The sequence below is a fragment of the Girardinichthys multiradiatus genome, chromosome 12 (genome assembly GCF_021462225.1).
Source record: "Girardinichthys multiradiatus isolate DD_20200921_A chromosome 12, DD_fGirMul_XY1, whole genome shotgun sequence".
NCBI lineage: Eukaryota > Metazoa > Chordata > Actinopteri > Cyprinodontiformes > Goodeidae > Girardinichthys > Girardinichthys multiradiatus.
The window spans coordinates 5529333-5554010 of NC_061805.1; the positions used below are offsets into that span (position 1 = coordinate 5529333).

The 24678-nt window shown below is 39.5% G+C and overlaps 1 protein-coding gene across 1 annotated transcript in view; it reads left to right on the plus strand.

The window, feature by feature from the left end:
• dock5 (dedicator of cytokinesis 5) overlaps positions 1-24678 on the plus strand; it is a 71998-nt gene that overhangs the window by 11341 nt on the left and 35979 nt on the right. The window contains exons 2-14 of the mRNA XM_047381422.1: positions 2450-2533; positions 9114-9154; positions 9241-9296; positions 9581-9677; positions 9820-9968; positions 11265-11400; positions 11506-11663; positions 13663-13744; positions 14768-14897; positions 16579-16651; positions 22402-22544; positions 22711-22836; positions 22970-23094. Coding sequence (XP_047237378.1) covers positions 2450-2533; positions 9114-9154; positions 9241-9296; positions 9581-9677; positions 9820-9968; positions 11265-11400; positions 11506-11663; positions 13663-13744; positions 14768-14897; positions 16579-16651; positions 22402-22544; positions 22711-22836; positions 22970-23094 — 1400 coding nt within the window. The remainder of the gene's footprint in view (positions 1-2449; positions 2534-9113; positions 9155-9240; positions 9297-9580; positions 9678-9819; positions 9969-11264; positions 11401-11505; positions 11664-13662; positions 13745-14767; positions 14898-16578; positions 16652-22401; positions 22545-22710; positions 22837-22969; positions 23095-24678) is intronic.

Here is a 24678-nt window from a genome sequence, read left to right on the forward strand (position 1 = left end):
GGAGCAGTCAAAACCTAAAATGTTGTAGTTCATTGGAAAGTAATTCAAACGTATTCTTAAAATGAATCTAGAAGCTAAATTTGAATAGAGATACAGAGATGGTTCTCAGTGACTGTGCATTTTAAGGCAAACTGGAGGAAATCTTACTCTGAGAAGGAAGTCATGGACACATTCACTGATCTGTCAAATGTTCACATTCAGACTGAGGTGTGATGAGCTGAGCCAGTTGAAGCGTGCCTAGAAATCTGGCCTCCAGTAACAAGAATTATTCCCCATGCAAGTCAGGGCACGGATCTGCTCATAGTTTCTCTGCCTCCCTGTGAGATTAAGTGGCTGCGGCTCCCTCAAGTCAAGACAAAGACCTCAGGCTGCGCCCACCATTCCAATATTTTAAAGTCCTTGACTTGCAGTCTGTTTGCATGTGCACGTTTATGTCAGTGATCCCTGCCAAAATGTCCAGGCTAAAAGTAAGAGGGAAATAGGGAAAAAAAGGTGCTGCCTTCAGCAACACTAGTAGGCGAAGGTGGAACTGTGCACTAGGACTGGGTTTCCAGGTATGTCAGTCAGCAGAAACTAAATCTTAAAATTATTTACACTATTTATCAAAGGCCACGCTTGAGTGAAGGCGGATGATCAAATGACATCAGCTCATTTGGTGCTTGCTGGTATCAGGGTATACGGAGGTTTTAAAAACTTACAGTTTAAAAACTGCTCAAATCTTTTTACCTACAGTTTAAAATGCTGTTTTGGAAAGGCTAGAGAAATGGACAGAGTGACAGAAACTCTCCCAGATGTATGAAGCATAGCACCCCAGTAGCGGCCCAACCTGTTGCTGTGCATTTCAAGCAGGATTAGGCTAGTTACTGGAATCAAAGTTACAGTTTCAAATCTGCAAAAATGGTCAGAGAAAGCACAAGGATAACTTGGGTCATTTTTCAGGATCATAGAGTAAAGCTGCTTTGCTCCACTACACCTGTTGCTGCACACTGCTGGTCAGCAAGCTGAAAGTGAGCTTCTACTACTTGCCGTCACTTATAGGAAAGACAAATTTGTCTGTTCTTGAAGTATTTCAGATTTTACAGAAAAACATGAAAAGTCGATGCGGAAATAGTGCCACCCATAGAATTATTTTTGGATCTTCACAAATAGACTGCTTGTTTTAGAGATTAAGAACTGTTTTAAGAATCTGTAATCACAGTAGAATAATATAATTGTTATACCAACCTATAAACGGTGTTTGTTTTATGCTTGTTTCATTCTAAGGTGATTTCAATGCAAAAATAAAAATTAAAGACTTTGTTCTGTTTTCAACATTAGAATAATTAAACAGGTTTCTTAAATCTCAAACGGTTGGAGAATCTCTGTTCAGTGTTATTATAATTATCCAGTTCATGTTTGGTAGATGCTAATAGTAGCATCATTAGCGGCTCAGTTAGCTGGTTGCGATATTTCCACGGTCGTTACAAAACACTGATATCTTGTCTTTCACTGATTTGTTTTTTTTCCCCACCAAATATCCAAAAGGCTCGCACATGAAGAATCTGAATGTGCTTGCACAGAGTTGACAGCCAGCCCAAAAATAGTGTTTATTTGTTGTTGACTCTGTCATGCTAGGAAACATCTCAAGAACTCTTTCCTTTCTTACTCCAAAATATGAATCTCACGTATAGATATGGAGTGTCAAGTTTAAAGCACTCCTCTTTACATAAAGTAGCTTAAATTAAAACAGCAATGACATCACGTCTTTATGAAGCAGACTTCATTTCAATACGTAATTCTGTATCAAAGTACACTCCTTGTGATTTGGAATAATATCTATATTTTTTGTTTAAGTCTATGTGTAACAATCAAAATAATAATACATTATTAAGTTCTAACTCCAATACTCCATTGTTGTAGCAGCAGTAGGTATTAATGTTGCTTCTCTGTTTATAAATGAAAGAAAGTAGATCGCTTTATAGAGTATGTCTAAATAGCACAAAACTGATTTTTCTATTTAAAGTTATCACACTGTAAAAAACCACACATTAGCCTTTTGCCTGTTCGCAGCTTGACAGTGTAGCACCCTGCTGTAGTTCAGCACAGGGAAACGCCAAATGCCGCCTTGAGGCTTCAGCTTTAATTGAAAATGGTGAAAAGGCTGAGGAAGTCTAAACCACTCAAGCTTGCTTGCTGTTCTAAAAGCCAGATGAGGAATAAATCAAAGCTCAGGATCCTCTGTTGTGCAACAACAAGGGTGAGTTGGCTTCATTTGCTGGTTAGAAACTGCGAGCCATTCAGGCAGAACCTTTTTGCTTTACTGTGGTAGAATTGATTGAGGCAGGGATTTTTCTTTAATCCAAAGGTTTCTGAGAGGAAAAAAAAAACTCTAGGCTGAAACTGTTTTTTTGTAAGCTGTATTTCCTGTTTGTTTTTCACCTCAATGAAACAGTTATTCTTTGTCCATTAGCAATCTACAATTATGACCCCCGTGGCGAGCAGCAGCTGTGTCTACAAGTGGGGGACACGGTGCACATACTTGAGAAGTTGGAAGGTAAGTGACTGGCCATGACATATCCCTCTTCACTACTTTAAAACATGCAGAAACATGATCTTAGATAAATGTGTGCAGTGTGCTGTGCCTCTACACCAGGTTGCCCTCACTTCTGTCATGTCTAATTGTGTGAATGCTGTAGGCATTCACGTTATCTCCTACACGGATTTATGTAGACACATGAAAATCTCCAGGATTGTTCACCGATCCCTGCTGATACCTACAGTCCAAAAATGTTTTGAATATCTTTTATCGTTTTCTCGTGAAGTAGGTTTGTTTGAGAGTGAAAAATTCACCTTCATTCTGGTTAAAAATGGTAAAAATTACCCACTTTTTCACAGGGTCACACCTCTCAGACAGATTTTTGTAGAAACTTGAGAAGCTCCATGATTGTTCAGCAAGGCCTGCTGATTCATATGGTGCATGAATCAAATCGATAGCCCTTATAGTTTCCGAGTTATTAGACGTTGTTCAAGAGCATGTTCAGGCATTTTTCTGTTTTTCTGCATTTTTCCCTTTCTTTTCACCTAGTGTTGTGCCTTTAATATTATATTGTCAAGAAAAAATTGTTAACATTCCCGTTCCCCTGTCCGTTCTGAGAAAAATGGTCCAAGAATGACATCAATAGCCCTTACGGTTTCCGAGTTATGGGCGGTAGTTCGGGAGCATGCGCCTCCATGTTATAAAGCCAGGCCAGGGGGAGACGATAGTGAGGTGCTGCATTAGAAAAGCTGCAGGTGTCAAGTTACATTGATACTCTTTGCTGATTGGCTGTGACTGTTCTATTTATAGCTCTGTGTGTCTCCTACTGTCTATGTCTGTATGTGACTGTCTTTGTTTCTGCCTCTATTCTCTCCGTGTCTCACACTTGGACACACACTCACACACACCCACACACACATTCATGGATTACTATCTTTGTGAGGACTTTCCATTGACTTCCCTTCATTATCTTCATTTCTACGGCCTGAACCTGACCCTACCACTAACTCTTTGCCAGTGGGACACACACACACACACACACACACACACACACACACACACACATATCCATTGATTACTATCTTCTTGAGGACTTTGCATTGATTTCCATTCATTTTCATTCGTTTCTATGGCCTAAACCTGACCCGACCCCCTAACCCTTTGACCATCTTCATAGGAGGCAACTACTGGCGGCCATTTTGTGTTGAGTACTTAAACAGCATGTACTGCTGTTCTAACAGCTAGCCAACAGTGATTAAATTTAAAAGGCAATTTCATAGACTTTTGTATATAGGCTGTTAGCGCATCAGAACCTGGAACAAATCTCCATCAGAACCTTGTCCAAAATCCATCAGAATCAGATGGAAACTCTATCAGAACCAGGTACAAATCTTCATCAGAACCATGTACAAACCTCCATCTGAAAAAGGTCCAAATTCTATAAGAGCCAAGAAGAAACATTCATCAGAACCAGGTCCAAACTCCATCAGAATCTGGTACAAATCTTCATCAGAACCATGTACAAAACTCCATCTGAACCAGGTCAAAGTCTATCAGAACCAGGTCAAACCTATCAGAACCAGGAAGAAAACTTCGCCAGAGCCAGGTCCAAATCTCCTTCAGAATCAGGAGGTCCCTTCTATCAGAACCATGGTCCAACATTCCTCAGAACCAGACCCAAACTCAATCAGAACCAGGAGGAATTCTTCATCAGAACCAGACCCAAACTCCATCAGAACCAGGAACAAATCTCGATCAAAACCAAACCCAAACTCCATCAGAACCAGGAGGAATTCTCCATCAGCACCAGTTAGACACCCACTATCAGAACCTGGTCCAAACTCAATCAGAACCAGAAAGAAACCTCTATCAGAACCAGTTAAGAAATCCATCAGAACCTGGAGAAAATCTCCATCAGAACTGGACCGAAACTCCATCAGAACCAGTTAGGAACCCTCCATCAGAACCAGACCCAAACTCCATCAGAACCAGGAAACAATCTACATCAGAACCACACCCAAACTCCATCAGAACCAGGAGGAATTCTCCATCAGGACCAGTTAGGCACCCACTATCAGAACCAGATCCAAACTCAATCAGAACCAGAAAGAAACCTCTATCAGAACCAGTTCCAAGAAGCTTCAGAACCTGGAACAAATCTCCACCAGAACTGGACCCAAACTCCATCAGAACCAGTTAGGGACCCTCCACCAGAACCAAGTCCAAATCACCTTCAGAACCAGGAGGAACCTTCTATCAGAACCAGGTCCAAACTCCTTCAGAACCTGGCAAAAAGCTCCATCAGTACCAGGAAAAAACCTCCATCAGAACCAGGTACAAACCTGTATCAGAACCAGGTCCAAACTTTATCAGAGCTAAGGAGAAACATCCATCAGAACCAGATACAGACTTCCACCAGAACCAGATACATATTTCCATCAGAACCAGATCCAAACTCCATCAGAACCTGGCAAAAAGCTCCATCAGAACCAGAAAAAAAAATCTGTTTAAGAACCTTCTAAATATTTTTATCAGAATCAGGTATAAACCTCTATCAGATCTAGGTCCAAACTCTATCAGAACCAGGTACAAATCTTCATCAGATCTAGGAAGAACCCTCTATCATAATCAGGAACAAAACCCCAATCAGAAACTCTGTGAGAACCAAAATGAAACCACTACTCTGTGACTTATGATGATAAGACCATCTTCATAGGTCCCAGGGGAGCATAAAAACAGCGATCATTTGATGTCAGCTACTTAAACAGCTTCTACTGCTGTTCCAACACCTGAACAAGAGTGAATAATTTTAAAGGGCAATTTCATAGACTTTTGAATACAGGTCCTTCTCAAAATATTAGCATATTGTGATAAAGTTCATTATTTTCCATAATGTCATGATGAAAATTTAACATTCATATATTTTAGATTCATTGCACACTAACTGAAATATTTCAGGTCTTTTATTGTCTTAATATGGATGATTTTGGCATACAGCTCATGAAAACCCAAAATTTCTATCTCACAAAATTAGCATATCATTAAAAGGGTCTCTAAACAAGCTATGAACCTAATCATCTGAATCAACAAGTTAACTCTAAACACCTGCAAAAGATTCCTGAGGCCTTTAAAACTCCCAGCCTGGTTCATCACTCAAAACCCCAATCATGGGTAAGACTGCCGACCTGACTGCTGTCCAGAAGGCCACTATTGACACCCTCAAGCAAGAGGGTAAGACACAGAAAGACGCTGCACAACGAGAAGAGGTGACCGGACCCTGAGGAAGATTGTGGAGAAGGGCCGATTCCAGACCTTGGGGGACCTGCGGAAGCAGTGGACTGAGTCTGGAGTAGAAACATCCAGAGCCACCGTGCACAGGCGTGTGCAGGAAATGGGCTGCAGGTGCCGCATTCCCCAGGTCAAGCCACTTTTGAACCAGAAACAGCGGCAGAAGCGCCTGACCTGGGCTACAGAGAAGCAGCACTGGACTGTTGCTCAGTGGTCCAAAGTACTTTTTTCAGATGAACGCAAATTCTGCATGTCATTCGGAAATCAAGGTGCCAGAGTCTGGAGGAAGACTGGGGAGAAGGAAATGCCAAAATGCCAGAAGTCCAGTGTCAAGTACCCACAGTCAGTGATGGTCTGGGGTGCCGTGTCAGCTGCTGGTGTTGGTCCACTGTGTTTTATCAAGGACAGGGTCAATGCAGCTAGCTATCAGGAGATTTTGGAGCACTTCATGCTTCCATCTGCTGAAAAGCTTTATGGAGATGAAGATTTCATTTTTCAGCACGACCTGGCACCTGCTCACAGTGCCAAAACCACTGGTAAATGGTTTACTGACCATGGTATCACTGTGCTCAATTGGCCTGCCATCTCTCCTGACCTGAACCCCATAGAGAATCTGTGGGATATTGTGAAGAGAACTTTGAGAGACTCAAGACCCAACACTCTGGATGAGCTAAAGGCCGCTATCGAAGCATCCAGGGCCTCCATAAGACCTCAGCAGTGCCACAGGCTGATTGCCTCCATGCCATGCCGCATTGAAGCAGTCATTTCTGCAAAAGGATTCCCGACCAAGTATTGAGTGCATAACTGTACATGATTATTTGAAGGTTGACGTTTTTTGTATTAAAAACACTTTTCTTTTATTGGTCGGATGAAATATGCTAATTTTGTGAGATAGGAATTTTGGGTTTTCATGAACTGTATGCCAAAATCATCCATATTAAGACAATAAAAGACCTGAAATATTTCAGTTAGTGTGCAATGAATCTAAAATACAGGTCCTTCTCAAAATATTAGCATATTGTGATAAAGTTCATTATTTTCCATAATGTCATGATGAAAATTTAACATTCATATATTTTAGATTCATTGCACACTAACTGAAATATTTCAGGTCTTCTATTGTCTTAATACGGATGATTTTGGCATACAGCTCATGAAAACCCAAAATTCCTATCTCACAAAATTAGCATATTTCATCCGACCAATAAAAGAAAAGTGTTTTTAATACAAAAAATGTCAACCTTCAAATAATCATGTACAGTTATGCACTCAATACTTGGTCGGGAATCCTTTGGCAGAAATGACTGCTTCAATGCGGCGTGGCATGGAGGCATTCAGCCTGTGGCACTGCTGAGGTCTTATGGAGGCCCAGGATGCTTCGATAGCGGCCTTTAGCTCATCCAGAGTGTTGGGTCTTGAGTCTCTCAACGTTCTCTTCACAATATCCCACAGATTCTCTATGGGGTTCAGGTCAGGAGAGTTGGCAGGCCAATTGAGCACAGTGATACCATGGTCAGTAAACCATTTACCAGTGGTTTTGGCACTGTGAGCAGGTGCCAGGTCGTGCTGAAAAATGAAATCTTCATCTTCATAAAGCTTTTCAGCAGATGGAAGCATGAAGTGCTCCAAAATCTCCTGATAGCTAGCTGCATTAACCCTGCCCTTGATAAAACACAGTGGACCAACACCAGCAGCTGACATGGCAACCAGACCATCACTGACTGTGGGTACTTGACACTGGACTTCTGGCATTTTGGCATTTCCTTCTCCCCAGTCTTCCTCCAGACTCTGGCACCTTGATTTCCGAATGACATGCAGAATTTGCTTTCATCCGAAAAAAGTACTTTGGACCACTGAGCAACAGTCCAGTGCTGCTTCTCTGTAGCCCAGGTCTGGGGAATGCGGCACCTGTAGCCCATTTCCTGCACACGCCTGTGCACGGTGGCTCTGGATGTTTCTACTCCACACTCAGTCCACTGCTTCCGCAGGTCCCCCAAGGTCTGGAATCGGCCCTTCTCCACAATCTTCCTCAGGGTCCGGTCACCTCTTCTCGTTGTGCACCGTTTTCTGCCACACTTTTTCCTTCCCACAGACTTCCCACTGAGGTGCCTTGAGACAGCACTCTGGGAACAGCCTATTCGTTCAGAAATTTCTTTCTGTGTCTTACCCTCTTGCTTGAGGGTGTCAATAGTGGCCTTCTGGACAGCAGTCAGGTCGGCAGTCTTACCCATGATTGGGGTTTTGAGTGATGAACCAGGCTGGGAGTTTTAAAGGCCTCAGGAATCTTTTGCAGGTGTTTAGAGTTAACTTGTTGATTCAGATGATTAGGTTCATAGCTCGTTTAGAGACCTTTTTAATGATATGCTAATTTTGTGAGATAGGAATTTTGGGTTTTCATGAGCTGTATGCCAAAATCATCCGTATTAAGACAATAAAAGACCTGAAATATTTCAGTTAGTGTGCAATGAATCTAAAATATATGAATGTTAAATTTTCATCATGACATTATGGAAAATAATGAACTTTATCACAATATGCTAATATTTTGAGAAGGACCTGTATAGGCTGTAGTAAGCATTAGCATTTTAGCTCATTTCAGCTTATACATTGCTTTTTGCATAGTAGATGGGGTAAATTAATATCAGCCTTCATGCTAGTGATAGCCAATATGCTAATGTTAGCATTTTAGCTTCTCTTTCTACTCTCTTTTCTCTTAGCTGAAGAACACATTTGCCTTTTTAGGCAATTTCCTGTTTGTTTTTGTGTTTCTTCTGCATATTTGTTGTTAGTTAATTCTTTTTCTGAATTTTCTGCCATTTTTTATATTTTTTAGCAATGACTTCAACTTAGTCTATATTTTTGCTTCAGTCTATGCTTTTCAGCTCATCTACGGGCAGCTCTTTCCTGCTTTTTTAATGTTTTTGTCAGTTTTTGTATTTCAACAACTATTTCAAGTAGTTTTGAGGTAACTTCACCTTGTTACGGTGTTTTATACCTGATAGTCTTCCTGCTTAAACAGATCAGATGACAGTTTTTCTTTGCTGTTTCTGCTATTTCTACTAATTTATCAGATTTCAGCTGACATTCGGCTTTCAGCCTTAGCCACTTTCTGCCTGCTTTCAACATGAGTTTAGCATTTCTGTTTTCCTCTGATTCATTAAATTTTAGCAGATTGTCTGCAGTCAGTTTCAGCTTGTTTCTGCCAGCTTTCAGCTAAAAAATTCAGCTTTCAGCATTCACACTGCATTTTCGCAGGAAATGCAAATTTTTCTAGTTTCATTTTGTCCTTCTTGTCATTTTCTGTCCCCAGGCTGGTATAGGGGCTACACTCTCAGAAAGAAAGCACAGAAGGTATGGGCATTGCTAGAGCTATATTGTGCTGTTACTAAGGCTGTGATGTGGATGTATATAGTGATACTTCCTGATTGATTCCTCAGGGCATTTTCCCAGCTTCCTACATCCACTTAAAAGAGGCCACAGTCGAGGGAATAGGGTGAGATCACAAATCAGCAAGCACTTCATTTTGATGATAATCCACTTTGCTTTTAGTTTGCCGTGTTGCCTTTCTGTTTGTCAGTAGCATAAGCAGTGCACTTGTAATTATCATAAGTAAGAATTCAGTAATGCTTCTCTTGGCTGTGTAGTCCAACTGCCCCAACTGTTTACAATGTAAAAGAAAATGCACTTGAGTCATCCAGATTATAAGGCACGATCTGTGAGCGATGAGCTACTCTCCTAATATCATATTACTTTTTTTTTTTTCCTTGTGGCTCATAGACAACAGGAAATAATTATTCCAGCAGATTTACCCTTGGTGCAGGAGACGGGGGCTACACTCAGGGAATGGGTGCAGATATGGCAAAAACTCTATGTGGTACGTATGGATCATTCTGTTAATACTATACATGGTTCTCTTAGTTCTAAGATAAATTTTTTGCTGAGAAAAAGTTTCACTGCTGTTCTTTCCTCTGAAGAACATCTTATTTATAACAAAGCATTGCATGTTTTTCTGACAGGCAAACAAGATAACCCTGTTCAGGAGCTTGCAGCAGATGGCCTACAGCCTCATCGAATATCGATCTCAGATAGTGTCAGGAACGCTGCCCAAGGATGACCTTGTGGAGCTCGAGAAGAAAGTTGCAGCAAAGATTGATTATGGAAACCGGTACGACTCCTGCTCCTTCAATGGGCTGAAAAAAAAAAAACTTATCTTGGAAGAATTGTAAAGCCATACAGTGCCAGGCACATTTTTTAGCACTCCTGTGAAAGTTGTGCCAAAAAACTGTCTGGACTATGTGGACTTTTTAACATCATAATAACCACAGGCTTCAATGTATTGTAATGGTGTTGTCTGTGACAGACCAACACAAAGTAATGCATCATGTTGTAGTATTAGTCCATAAAGTGGAAAAAAAGGATGCAGGATTTTCATAATTCTTTAGTCTACCCACAAGTAATTTAATCCCAGCCTAATTACAGTTGTTCTACAAAGTCCTCAGAGGTTTGTTAGAAAACATTAGGGAAGAACGAGCATCATGAAGATGAAGGAACACAGTAAGTTAGATAAGAGAAATTATCTAAAAATGGAAAGAGTAAAACTCAAGAGAAGTTGCAAAGATCCACAGCTCAGGTAGGAGAAACTGTTGACAGGACAACTGTTTGCCTTGCACTCCACAAATGTGGACCTCAAGGAAGAGTAGCATGAGGAAAGCCATTGTTAAAAGAAAATCATAAGAAATCATGTAGGGGACAAAGGAAACATGCAAGAAGGTGGTCTCTGGTCAGATGACACAACCAAAATGCTCTATGTGGTGGAAAACTAACTGGCTCATCCTCCAAAACAGCATCCCAGTGGCAACACATAGTGGTGGCAACATCCTTCTGTGGGGATATGTATCCTTAGCAGTTACATGGAAGCCCTATTTACAGGGCAGTCTTGGAAGAAAACAACCCTTAACAAACAGCCAGAGTAAAAAAGGAACGACTTGGATCAAACCCTTTAATTATGTGTTTGAAAGGCCCAGTCAAAGTTTAGATGTAGTTGTCACCGAGTCTCTCAGCAGGATAATAATCTAAACATTTTGGTCAAATCTACAAAGAAATGGTTCACCAGACACAAAGTCAACTATTTTCCATGACAACCTCCGTCCCCAGACCTAATCCTAGAGCCAACTGTGGGGTGCGCTCTAACAGAGGAGGGTCAAAGAGAGCACCCAGGACTGATCTAGAGAGATTGTACAAAGAGCAGGGTTTTTTTTCTCTTCTAAATAAATGTAGACAAATTAAAGGCTTCCTATTTTTTCTTTGTGAGATTATGCTGCTGCAATAAAAGCTGAACTTTTTAAAGACTTTTTACACATTTATATTAGGGGCGTCAAGAAAAGCTTCCAACGCCATGTATACTGAAGTCACAGCTCTTATTGAACTCCGCTGATCCTGACAGATCCTCTGTGCTGCACAGGATTTTAGGGTTGGATTTGGTTGTTCGAGATGAAGCAGGGAACATGCTGGATCCTGACCGGACCAGTACCGTCAGCCTGTTTCGGGCCCACGAGACGGCTTCCCGCAGCGTGGACAACAGAATACAGGAAGAGAAGGCATGACTTCCATCTGTTTTTGATGCTCTCAGTCACTTTAATCTGCTGCGGCTGTCAGCCTTCAGTTAAGGTTTCACACTCATTCGCTAACTTGTTTTCACGCAGACGAGACTGCAAAACCTTGAAATGAGGCGGCAGACCCTGTTCAGCTCGGTGCACACCTACAGTCTCCTCATGAACCTGAAAAACTTTGTGTGCAACATCGGAGAAGATGCTGAGCTGCTCATGTCTCTCTACGATCCTGACCAGTCAGAATTTATCAGGTTTGTAAGCCTAAATATCAGTTGTATGATATTAATTCATGCTGCTCAGAGTCAATAATTTACCTATTATTGTGTTAATCCACTAGAAAACAGTATTTTGTTTTTTAAAGACACATAATAATACTGCTTCTCCTGCTCCGTCACTTCTCAGCAAAGCTACAACGTGATAAATTAAGAATTTCTTTTAGCTATGAATAATAAAAACCTATAAAGGTTGTTCATTACTGTCATGTACCTCTGTATTTGATGTAGCAGCTTCAGCAGTGCATTAAATAAATATGCGTAGAGTGGAATAATATAAGGAAATGTATTGTTTAGGAGCTTAAAAGCATATTATGGACTTTCTGAAGTAACAGCACAAACTCTTTAAGCAAAAAAACAACAACTAGTGTATCCCTTTTTGGGGCCTGGATTTTAAAGATGTATTATTCAGTGTGCAATTCAGGTTTGAATGGTAAAATGGGCTTCTTTTCAGTTCAAGGAGGAAAAATAATTTATTATGAGGCATATTATGTTTGGATTAACTTTGCCTCCCTTTTTGTTTTCACGCAATGTAAATCCACAACAAAGGTTTAATAGGTCAGGGTTTAGAGGTGATGTACGTCACCAGGACCAGACTTTATCTAGAGCCGACAGGGGCAGTAATCTGGGACCTAGAGGTTTGGAGAACCCCAAAAATATTTAGTTTCCTTGATTTTAAATGCACTGATCTTTCCCGCATTTTTTTGGAAGTTTTGAAAGAAATTAAATGACCCTTTATTACTGTGTGGCTTTAGGTTTTGGATTTTTCTTGCAGACAGCCAACACACAACTATCTAATTTTTTGTGGGACTGAGATCAGGGCTTTATAATGGCAAGTCCAAAATATTCTTAGCCATTTTGTAACCAATTTCGTGGTATGCTTATGGCCATTGTCCATTTGGAGGACCCCTTTGTGTCCACGCTTTAACCATCTGATGTCATCTATATCGTGAAGTGCACCACCCCTTTCTGCATGAAAACACCTGCACAACATGATGCTTCCACCCCTGTACTTTGTAGTTGGGATGGTCTCAGGCTTGCAAGCTTTACTCTTTTTTTTTTTTTTTCTCCTCCAAAAATAACAATGGTCATTATGACTACACAATTGTAGCTTCATCAGACCACAGGGCAAGTCTTTGACCATGAAGGCCTTTGAACCTGAGTGCATTTGCAGGCTGCAACTGGTCATTTCATGTTGCCTTGTAGCAAATAGCTTGTTCCCCTTTGAGTGGCCTTTCAGCCCATTTCGATAAAGGACTTATTTTACTGAGGATAATGACACGTCTCCTGTCAGAACGCTTGCAGGGCATTCTCATGCTGATAAGACTTGCCTATAGTTGTTTGAACAGATAATTGTGGCATATTTAGGCATCTGGAAATAAAAAGTTATGTTTCTTCTTGCACAGCGCAGTCTGGTTTCAACTGTTTATACCTAACTATAAGTGTAATTTGCATGTGTAGGGCACCAAGACTGTCTGTAGCCAAGAGGTCCGCATTCTCCTGTACATCACAGATATGCCACTTGAGACCTCAAGGAGCATATTATGTGTGTTTTAAAAATGGAGGGCTGCTTTGTTTCGCTGCTAAGCTTCTGCCGTGCCTGCTCTCAGGAAGTGACAACACTGATTATAAACAGCATGGATTTTTATGAATTTTAATATAGTAAAACTAAAAAGACACACACGAGTATGAGCAGGGTTTTACTGAGGCTGCATTAGGAGGCAATTAAGACAATAAGTTTAAGTCATTTATTTTTAACAGTAAAGATTTTCAGAAAGCTCTATTGGGATCTACATGATGACATGGTTACTAATCAAACAGCGCAAGTAGTTTAAGATTTATGTGAAACACATTTTCCTATCAGGTGATGGGAAGAAGTTATGAAGAATTGCTGCATGGGCGGCTTCCATTTTTCTATTTCTTCCGATGACTCAGATAATGCGATGTCTAACTGTGATTCCTATTTGCATTCATGCAGCGAGAACTTCCTGGTGCGCTGGGACAGTATGGGAATGCCTAAGGAAATTGAAAAACTCAACAACCTGCCAGCCTTATTCACGGTAACTGAGTCTCAATCTGCTGACGGTATTCCCTGGGTTTTCAAGATTTAAACAGTCTGAACATTACCTGAAATCTGTGCAAAATAGACGATTTGTTTCTGGATAGCTCCTAATTTAATGACAGTTTCTGTAAATTACTCACTTCTATGGTGGATCATTGGCTAGGTCAATAAATTGTACTACTGCTGTTCGTTTTATTGAGACAGTCAGCAGTTCCATGCCACTGAAAGATTGAGCTTCCATCATGTAATGTTTTAGCAGCTTCACAGTCTAATAATCAAGGAAGTATTCAATGTCATTTATTTGCCTAATTCAGTTTAAAAAACTGAAACTCCTATATACACACAGTGGTATGTTCTCAAGATCTGTTTATTTTAATAATTATGGCTTACGGCTCAACAAAATCTAAAATTCCGTTTTTCAGATAATCAGAATCTTACATAAGAACAATAAAATAAAGATTATTAATGAATGTCTGTCTAGTGAGAAAGTGGCTCTTAAGGCACTGACTAGCTGAAGTCAATGTCCACCATCTTTGTTTCCAAGATGGTGCCTTGTATTGGAACGTCGCTTGCTGCTAATGGATGGAAATTTCACCTCTTAAGCGGCAAAAGAACCTTGATCTTATGTAATAGTTAAATTTTCTGAGAAACAGGATATTCAGTTTTTATTAGCTTTAAGCATGTGCTTAAATTAATCACTCTGTATGCAATAAATCAGCTTCATATTTCACTTTTTGAATTTAAAAACTAAAGTTTTTTATGATATTCTAATTTATTGAAATGCACCTGTATAAAAAGCACAGGTCAAGAAAGATTCTGCAACACAAAAATACTTGTAACCATATTTTTTTCCCAACATTAACAGCATGTTTTCGTCCTGTAACCTTTACAGTCTGGCCTGCATTTCTGCTCGTGCGATTGTTCATGAACTGCCGATGATAGGAGAAGGTCACTGCCTTTTGTATTTAATGTACCTCACATGTCATCGCAAATCAGCTTTGTTTGTCTTTCCCGCGCCCAGGACCTGAGCAGCAGCGATCTGATGAGGCAGCGGCTCTTCCTGGTGTGTCAGATCATCAGAGTGGGCAGCATGGAGCTCAAGGATGGCAAAAAGCAAACGTGTGGCTTGAGGAGGCCGTTTGGTGTGGCTGGTGAGCAGCTTGAAGAGATTTCCCCTATATTTGTTAAGAATTATCAGTTTAACAAAAGCCCTTTTTGTTGTCATAGTGCTGCCCAGTGGTTTCTGTTAAGATGTAGAAATGAAAGGTGGAACAAAATGGGAACACCTGTTTCATGACCTAGAAAATGCTTTTGCTTCGTCCTGGAGAGAGATTTGGTGGAAACTGGTTTTTAGGTTTCGGCCAGATGGTTAGTGAGTTAAATGAGAGAATGTTTCCTCGAGCTCGTAAGCAAATGGAATAAAAATCAGAGTTGTGTCACTCTTGGCCAGGAAAAACCCTCCAAAAAAACAACTAAGCGCACACACACTGGCAACAGAACCAGGTGGAATTTAATTTATTTATTTATTTGTATTGCCCTTTCAAAACTGCAGATTAGGCAACCAAAGTGCTTTTCAAAGCATACATGAAAAAGAAAAACATTTCGTAAAAGGTAAAATAGCAAACAACCAACAGCAGAAACAACAATGAAAACCATAGGAAAACTAGAAAACTGTGCCACCAAACTACTGGATATTAAAAAGCCTTTTTAAATAATGTTTAAGGTTCCATTTAAAATGGCTCAGGTTAGAGACGGAGCGAAGGTCTGGAGGAAGCTGGTTCCATAGTCCAGGAGCCGCTACTGAGAACGCCCTGTCACCCCAATGCACATACTTAGTCCTTGGTACATTTAATAAAAACTTTGATGAAGACCCTCTACCACGCACACAAAGACACAACAAGTCAAGTAAATAAAATGTGAAAACAAACAGTAGAAGTTTAAAATCTATTCTAATTTGGAGGAATTTATCAGCTCAAGAGATCAAGAACCCCTCCATCTGTCGAGCTACAGTACCAACTAACACAGCAGCTTTCACCTTTTATTCTTTTGCAGTAACATAATCTCATACTGAAAAGTCCATAAAGTGAAGACAAGAGTCCCATGTTAATTGTGTTTAGGAGCTTTAGTTATATTTTTATCTGCTTCATTATCCTTCTCATCTGTGTGGATAAACCTGGGTCCTTGTCCAGCCCTGTTTCTCGCAGTTCCCATTGCATAAACATTTTACCTAATTGCTCTGGCAATTTTGGGTGAGTTTAATTTTTTTTTGTAGCCATTTCCTTACTTCCTTATTTTCCTTAAAATTAACACAGATCTGCCACACCTAAATTGCATGTTCTTTTGTTTTTCCCATTTTTAGCGGTACAGTGACATTATATTCACACCTCATGGAAACAAAAAGTCATGGGTATGAATTAAAAGTTTCTAGGCATATATTAATGATGCTTCGGTGACATTTATTTCAAAGGGATTGTAAGATGGATGTAACGCTGGTGATTCTGTTAAAAAATTCAATTTCTTAACACAGGATGTTTTTCCCTCAAGGAAAAAGTCTAATTAAATGTTTTTCAGTGTGAGATTTGACTGGTGCAGTAACAGATACATTTGTCTTAAGGCCTTTTACACATCTCTACCATGAATGCCAGCAAATATGGCTGGCACAGTATGCTGGCAAAGTTCCTATTGTAAAAACGCAGAGAAGTGTTCCCAGAGTTATGGGAAAAAATTAAATTTTAGAGCTATTAAATGTAGGAAAATACAGTTTTGCCTTTGTTTTCACTTGGAAAGTGTCTAAACCCTGCTATGATCCTTCCAATGTGTTTATCATTGCAGTGATGGACATAACAGATATCGCCCATGGCAAAATAGATGATGAGGACAAACAGCATTTCATCCCGTTTCAGCAGTGAGTACACATGTTGTCATGCAGCATTTTGGTGATGCCACTCCAGTGAGATGAACCTGCGTATAAAAGTTCAACTAGAATTGGAGCTATGCTCAGCCCTTACTGTGTTCCTATCTTTTTCTCTTCCAACCATGCTGTTTTACTTTGCCTATGCTGCAATTCAAGGACGTATAAAAAAAAAAACTCCCTGAGTATTAGCTCTCGTCAAAGGCAGGCTTCTAGACCACGTTTTTATTGCTCGTGCACAGCAGGAGGGATCAGGGGTTTTCACAGAGATCTTAGATGGAGGAGCCTCAAACACACCATGGCTGAGTCTTGTTATGTAAACCAAATTTTGCCTGTATTGAGCCACTGTTTGTTTTTCTTCATTGCTTCATAAATGGGGTGTGTTCTTCTGAGAACCTGCAGATAAACAAACATGTTTTATTAGGACAGAATATAAATCAGAATCTGTCAAATATTTGGGTAATTGTTTTAAATAGTTTTTAAGCCGCTGCATTAAAGCGTTCATTGGAGGGATGTATGGAAATAAGGGTGTTTGTATGTTTTATCTGGGTCCTGTCTTGCACAGAGAATGAATTAAACCACTGAACCCTTTGTTAATCTTTTCCTGCCATGACAAATGAATTTCTCTTTCGTTAACACTCAGTGACTTATGTTGCTCTCCTAACAGCAAATTGGATAGTTAGAAAATTAATAACAAAAAGTCATGCTGAATGAATTTTTAAAAGAGCAAAAGATTAGGATAACAAAAAGCACTGATATCTACTTCATTGGGCTGTTTAAGGCATTCTGAAACACTGTGGCGGTTCTGAAAACATTGCCAAAAGCAGTGAAGCCATTACTAAGGAGTCAAAGCAGAGCTTTACTGCTGGTTCAATTGTGCTCCTAGTTTTCTGAGAAAATGTGTCACAAATAATCCACATTGTTAAGCTGTGTTTGTATGTATGCTCCTTCTGTATGTTATGTGCGGAAATGCACTCCCTGACTCCGACCACGTGGAGTTAACTCTGGTTTTGTGTTTCCTCATTATGACTTGTGCAGCCAAACAGAAGAGAAGCCGTAAAAGAAAACCCGTTTCATATGTACAGGGCCTTGAAAAAGTATTCATAGCCTTTGAATTTTTAATATTTGAAACATTAAACAACAAACTTGAACGCATTTCATTGGGATTTAAAGTGGTAGACCAACACAAATTAGTACATTATTATGTACTAGAAGGCATTTTGTGTATAAATTGAAATCAGACAATTGTAGCATGTTCTACTCTACTCTTCTACTTTAAATAAAATCCAATAGGTCAGCAGAATCCACCCGTGTGTAATTTAGTCTCAGTATAAATCCAGTTCTACTGCGAAGGCCTCACAGGTTTGTTAGTGATCATTATTGGTCAGACAGCATCATGAAGACCAAAGAACACAGCAGACAAGTCACAGATCACGTTCTGGTGAGGTTTAAGCAGGGTTAGGGGATATAATAATAGCCAAAAGGCAATATTCAATACATCATCAGAAGATTTAGGTACTGAAAACTGAAAACCTAAAGTGACAGGCTGGGCAAGAAGAGCATTAATCAGAGAAGCAGCCATGACACCAACAGGTAACTCCAGAGGAGTTAAAGAGATCCACAGGACTGGTTGGAGAGTCTGTTTTTGACATGTATTAGGTGTGCATTCCACAAGTCTGGCCTTTGTAGAAATGTGGCAAATAGGATGTTATCGTTGAATGAAATCAATAACAATATTTAAAGTTTGCCACAAGAGTTTACCACAGAGTTTTACTTATGGAAGGAGGAGATCTGCTAAGAAGAGACTAAAATGTAACTTTCTGACCTACATGCATATCAACCCCACGAACAAAAATCTTGCTGGAAAACAACATCCACCATTGTAACAGAAGGTGGTGGCGGAACCAGGTCGAAGGAAGCTAATCAGAGTTGATGGGACGATGGATGAAGCTAAATAAAGGGTAGTCCTGGACAAAAAACTTGAGACTGGGCCAGAGTTCACCTTCCAGCAGAACAACAACCCTACACATACACTCAGAGTTCCAATGGAATGGTTTTGCATCAAAACATATTCATGTGTTAGATTGGTAAATCCAAGTCTAGACCAAAATCCAGTTGATAATCTTTGGCAAGTCTCTAAACAATCTGATTGAGCTTTAGCAATTTGGCAAAGACAAATGGGCAAACACTTCAGTTTTTAGATTCACAGAACTGGTAGAGACATACCCTAAAGTACTCGCTGATGTAAAGAAAGGAGGTTCTATGAAGTACTGACCCTAGGGGTGCTGAATATAAATGCACTCACAGATTTGTATTTGTAAAAACCTTTGAAAACTGCGTTGTATTCCACCCAGACCTCAAATATGCATTACTTTGTATTGGTCTATAACAAAAAATCACAATAAACTACTTTGAACATCGTGGTAACATGACAAAATGAATACTTTTACAAGTCACTGTATCTGCAGTGTAACATTTGTTTACAATACACTGTACAATAATTAGTCACCAAGTGTATTAACGCTTAGCACTGAAATAAAACCCTGAGTGTTCGGCAAAGGAAATGCGACTGTTAACATTCTCAGTGGGAGCATATGTAAGTGGAGAATTATTAGAAAACTTCCATAATGCACAATTTATCACAAATAAAAAAAAGACAAAAGAAATTCCATTTTACTAATTTAATTAGAGAAAATCTAACAAATCAACCCTGCTGAGTAAATTAATGAACACTTTAGATATCCTAAATGTTAAGTCTCCTATTTCACTGCTCTTCATTTCTACTGACTGCTATCAGGCCTTCATCCACAGAGTCAGACAGTTTTCAGATATATTGATATATAACAATATATATTGGTTCAGCAGCGTCCATCCACAGCACTGCTGCTCAAAGAGGTTTACTTTTTCCCATCTTTAAATCTCATGCTTCAGAAGAACCACAGGTTCTCTATAGGGTTCCGGTCAGATAAAGGAATTGAGCCATGTCATCATTCTGTCATCTTGGGAGGCCTTTACAGGCTGGCCAAGTTGTCGAGTACCTTCCCTCCAGTGATGGTGTGTTTTTCTTGTAAAAAAACGTGCTCTTACAGATGGCTGCTGGCTTATTTTCTGCAGCACTGCTTGAAGAAAGTCGTTTTTAGAAACAGGCAGGAGGTTCAGATGTTGATCATTAACCTAAAATGGTCCAACGAGCTCACCCTCCACTTTCCTACAAACTTAACTCGGTGCCCTAGTGGTGCCCTTTGTCCATTTGTGACTTGTTGTGGTTCTTACCTTGGTCGTGTCTCAGGACACTTAACATCTGTCACTCCTGGACACTCCAAGTAGATTGCATTTCAGAACTTTTGGTGCACTTTAAGATGATGGGTTCGTGGTAGCTTCATGTTGAGTTCTTGTAGTGACATTTCTTCTCTAGACATTTTTGTGTGACCTTGTTGAGCATTTTTAGCAGAACCTTTTTTTTTTTTGATGATCAGATCTTAATAGCTTAGCAATTTCAATAATTCTACAACCTTCTTAAACACATATTTTATCATTTTTAAGTTTTCTGTGTTTGATAAATCCCCCTTTTTGGCCCCTTCACCCTTGCAGAAAAATATTGCATAATAACTATGCACACCTTTTATGAATTATTGATTGTTCAAGGCCACACCTTCCTCATTACACAAATACACCTGACAATGAATAAGTCCAGCAATTGGATTCAAAGTAGCTTGTAAAATTTGCTTAGACATAATGAAGAGGTTAAAATACTCACTTGCTGAATATTTATACACAGTGTAAAAAAAAAACCCAACTAAAAGTAATGGGAGATTGTACAATTATGAGAAAAGATATGTAATACCACAGGATTTTATCTAACTTGAATCTGACAGCTCTTGCAGTACACAAAAAGCCTGGGCCAACATGTTTTTGCTTTCCTGTTTTCGTTGCAATAATTCACTGCAGTGCTTTTGCCTTTTCCCCTGTGCATGAATAACAGCTTGTTTTTTGTTTGTTTGTCTGCGTTATAATCAGGAACACAGTCAGCATAGTTTAACATTAGATGGATTACATTCATTGTTTTTACATGCAAACTGAAATGTAAAAAAGACACAATACATTGAAACAAATGACAATGGACACATTACCCAGTGAACCGTGTTAAAATGAGCAATGAATATATCAATGGATGATTCTTTGAACTTAAGCATGGATGATGATGATGAGCAAATGTGTGGGCTCTTCATTTCACAGTTAATAAAACAATTAATTTTGATAATTGGAGTTGGCCAGATATTCAGTGTATGATGACTTACACTTAAGCTTCTTATTCAAAATGACACGGATTACAATCCTAATTAGACAAATGGCCAAATCCAAGTACATAAGGATTACATTTAGATGTTTGTTTAGATGCTTAGATGTTTGTGCTTAGATTTTGCATTTTAATACAGGTTAAGGGAAATCATAGTATTTTTATTAAACATGAATGCCATTTGTTAATTTTGTAAAGTATAATTAGATAAACAGCAGTCATAATTAATAACTTATAATGTTTATTAACTTTCTTGGAGTCCTTATTTAGTAAAAATCCTTATTAGTTAGTCCTGGAGGCATAAGCTAAAGACTAGCATGTGAGGTGCCAAAATGAAATTCCACCAAGATCTGAAAAACATCAGAGTCTTTTATACCAACACTATTTTCTTAACCATCATCATCTTTTAGTAAGCCGGCTATTTATACAGAAGCCAAATTCAGGAAATGGAGGTAGGGCATGGTACGCCACCAATGATCTTCTGGTGTGAAACATGCATTGAAAATGGAACATTCCTGCTCAGAGTAACTTCATGATAGAAAAATAAAGCAGCATAAAAACCAAAAATATTAAAGCAGTTTAAGATATTGCTGTTTTTTTTTTTTTTTTCTTTTTAGACAGCCTGGTTGTGTTATGTGGCAGTTACTCTGACTGGAAATGCTATACTTTCTCTGTTGTCAGTTCATGCTTCACATGGGAATGTCATTGGTGACGCATTGATTCCTACCTCAATATCCTGACAATAATTTAAAGGTTCACGAAATAGTGTTAGCATAAACCACTGTGATGCTTTTACAATTGGAGTTGATTTAAGAAGTCTGCGTTGGTCTTGGCCCCACTTGGATTAGCCGTTAGCTTTAGCATCCCAGATGACTGATCTGAATTTATGCTAAATGAAGATGGCAAGATAATTATTTATTGCAAATAAGATATTAACAGCTTGGGACCTTTTAATGAAACCGACCTTTAAAAAACCTGAACTACCCCTTTAAGCTTCTCACTCAAAGGGACACTGAAGTAGTTAGCTAATTGGACAAATAGTTGAATTTAAATGGATAATTAAGATTAGCTGGTATGACACTGGATCACATTTAAATGTTTGTGTTCAGATTTTGCATTTTAATACAGATTAAGGAATTTTGCAGCATTTGTAATAATCATGAACGCAATTTAATGATTTTTATCAAGTAAATTGAGATTAATTTCAGTAATGACTAAATTATTTATTTTACCCGTAGGCAGTTTCAAAGCTCAGCAGGGTTTGAGGTGTTTCTCTTTTGTATTCAGTAGAGGTGCTATATTTGGAAGGTTAATGGTGCACCTTGTCAGTAAAAAACAGAGGCTCTTGTCTGTGCTGCTCTGCCGTCCTTTTCTTTGTCACCTGTCTGAGATGGTGGCAGCAGATTTTTTTTATTTATTTTTTCTCATTCCAAAATGTCTCCCCCAGGATAGCCATGGAAACCTACATCCGCCAGAGGCAGCTTATCATGTCTCCGCTCATCCCTTCCCGAGTCATAGGAGAGAACGAGCCGCTCACAGCTGTCTTTAACAAAGTCATTGCCACGCGGGAGGTCAATCATAAAGGCCAGGGTGAGGCGGAGCGCTCACAGACAAGCACTCTCCCCTGTGATTTTTTGAGGGTCACTCTAAATGAACCCTTTTGTTTTGGAGTAAAGTTAAAATGTGTGTGAGGGACCTGCAAAACGTACCCTTTTAGTGTCTGCTTCATTGAATTTCGTTACATGTCTGCCGCCAGGGCTGTTTGTGACCCTGAAGCTCCTCCCGGGAGACCTCGTTCAAGTCAGGAAGGACTTCCCCCACTTTGTAGACCGCAGCACGGTGATCGTCAGGAAAATGGGCTTCCCAGAAATCATCCTCCCAGGTGGATTAGGTCTTTGTTGCTGGGCAATGCTCTACACTCACTCTGATCATGTTCATTTGAATTTTGCACAGAGGTGTGGGTGTGTTGTGAATGCTTGGCCCGTCCACCTAATGATCTCCTGTTCTTTCTCCAGGAAATGTTAGGAATGATATTTATGTGACCTTGCTTCAAGGGGAGTTTGACCGAGGGAAAAAAAAGACCCCGAAAAATGTAGAGGTTATTCTCAGCATTCATGATGATGAAGGCAATCCAATGGAGGTAAAACATCTGCATCAGCACAACAACACTTTTTATTTATATTGGAGCCTTTTTGCAATGAAAGACGAAGTATCATTGCACTTGCATTTGTTAAAAAGTAAAAACCCCTCTATCACTTCAAAGGATTTATGTAATATTTAACAAAATCAAAGCAGAAATGCAGAACTTTTACTGAGCAATCTGAAAAGTGTGGTGTGCACTTGTATTACAGAATTCCTGAAATAGGACATATGCATATAGGCCAAAAAGGCACGCAATCAGGTTTGCAACTAAAAATGTGTTGAAAGCTATCACTGTACATCGCCCTGACAACACCATCCTTGTGTTTAAACATAGCGGTGGCAGCAACATGCTGTGGGGATACTTTCTTCAGGGAAGACGGGGAAAGTTGAGCAAATGCTGGATAATCCAGGGGCAAGTCCTGTTAGAGGCTGGAAAATACCCGAGCAAAGGTTCAGTATGTTCATGTGTTAGAAAGGCCTAATCAAGGTCCAAACCTAAATTGAATTAGGAATATGTGGCACGACTTCAGTCTGACTGAGATTTTGTACAGTACCATGTGTAAAACTTTCTAGATATGGCATGACTTCAGCACTGGGTGGTTATGCCATATATTAACTCAGGAGGGCTAGTTAAAAATGTCACACTTTTCAGATTTTTATTTGTCAAAAAGAAACCATGTCTTTTTTCCCTTCTACTGTTCAATTACAGTGTCTTGTGTCTATGTACCCCCTTGGCATTTTTTGTGTTGCCTTACAACCTAGTAATAAAATTGACTGTTTTGAGAGTTTGCACCATTTCATTTACAGAACATGCCTACAACTTTGAAAATGTATTTATTTATTTTTTTATATTTAAGCAAACAACAAATAGGACAAAATAACAGAAAATGTCAACAAGAAACATGCCTTCTTATTTTTAACACTAAGTGATGGCTTTTTTGGCCACTCTTCCATATAGCCCAGCTCTGTGGAGTGTATGGCTTATCGTGGGCCTATGGACACATACTCCAATCTTTGCTGTGGAACTCCACAGCTCCTCCAGGGTACCTTTGGTCTTTGTGCTGCCTCTCTGATAAATGCCCTCCCAGCCTGGTCTGTGAGTTTTGGTGGGCGGCTCTCTTGGCAGGTTTGTTGTGATACCATGTCCTTCCCATTTGAAGATAATGGATTTGATGGTGGTCCAGGGGAACATTAAAGATTTGGATATTATTTGTATAACCCCACCCTGACTTGTACTTTTCAAGAACTTTGTCCTGACTTGTTTGGAGAGCTCCTTGGTCTTCAAGGTGTGATGCATCCTGCTTAGTGGTGTTGCAGCCTCTGAGGCCTTTCAGAAAAGGTGTGTTTACACCAACAATCACTTAGATTGCACACAGGTGGACTTCATTGCAGTAATTATGTGAATTTTTAATGTAATTGGCTGCACTAGAACATTTTAGGAGCTTCATAGCAAAGGGGGCTAAGTATGCACATGCCAAATATTTGTTTTTTCTTTTCATTCTTTTTTTAAATATATATTATTCTCATTTGACTTCACCAACATAGATTATTTTGTCCAGATACATCACATAAAATAAGTTTA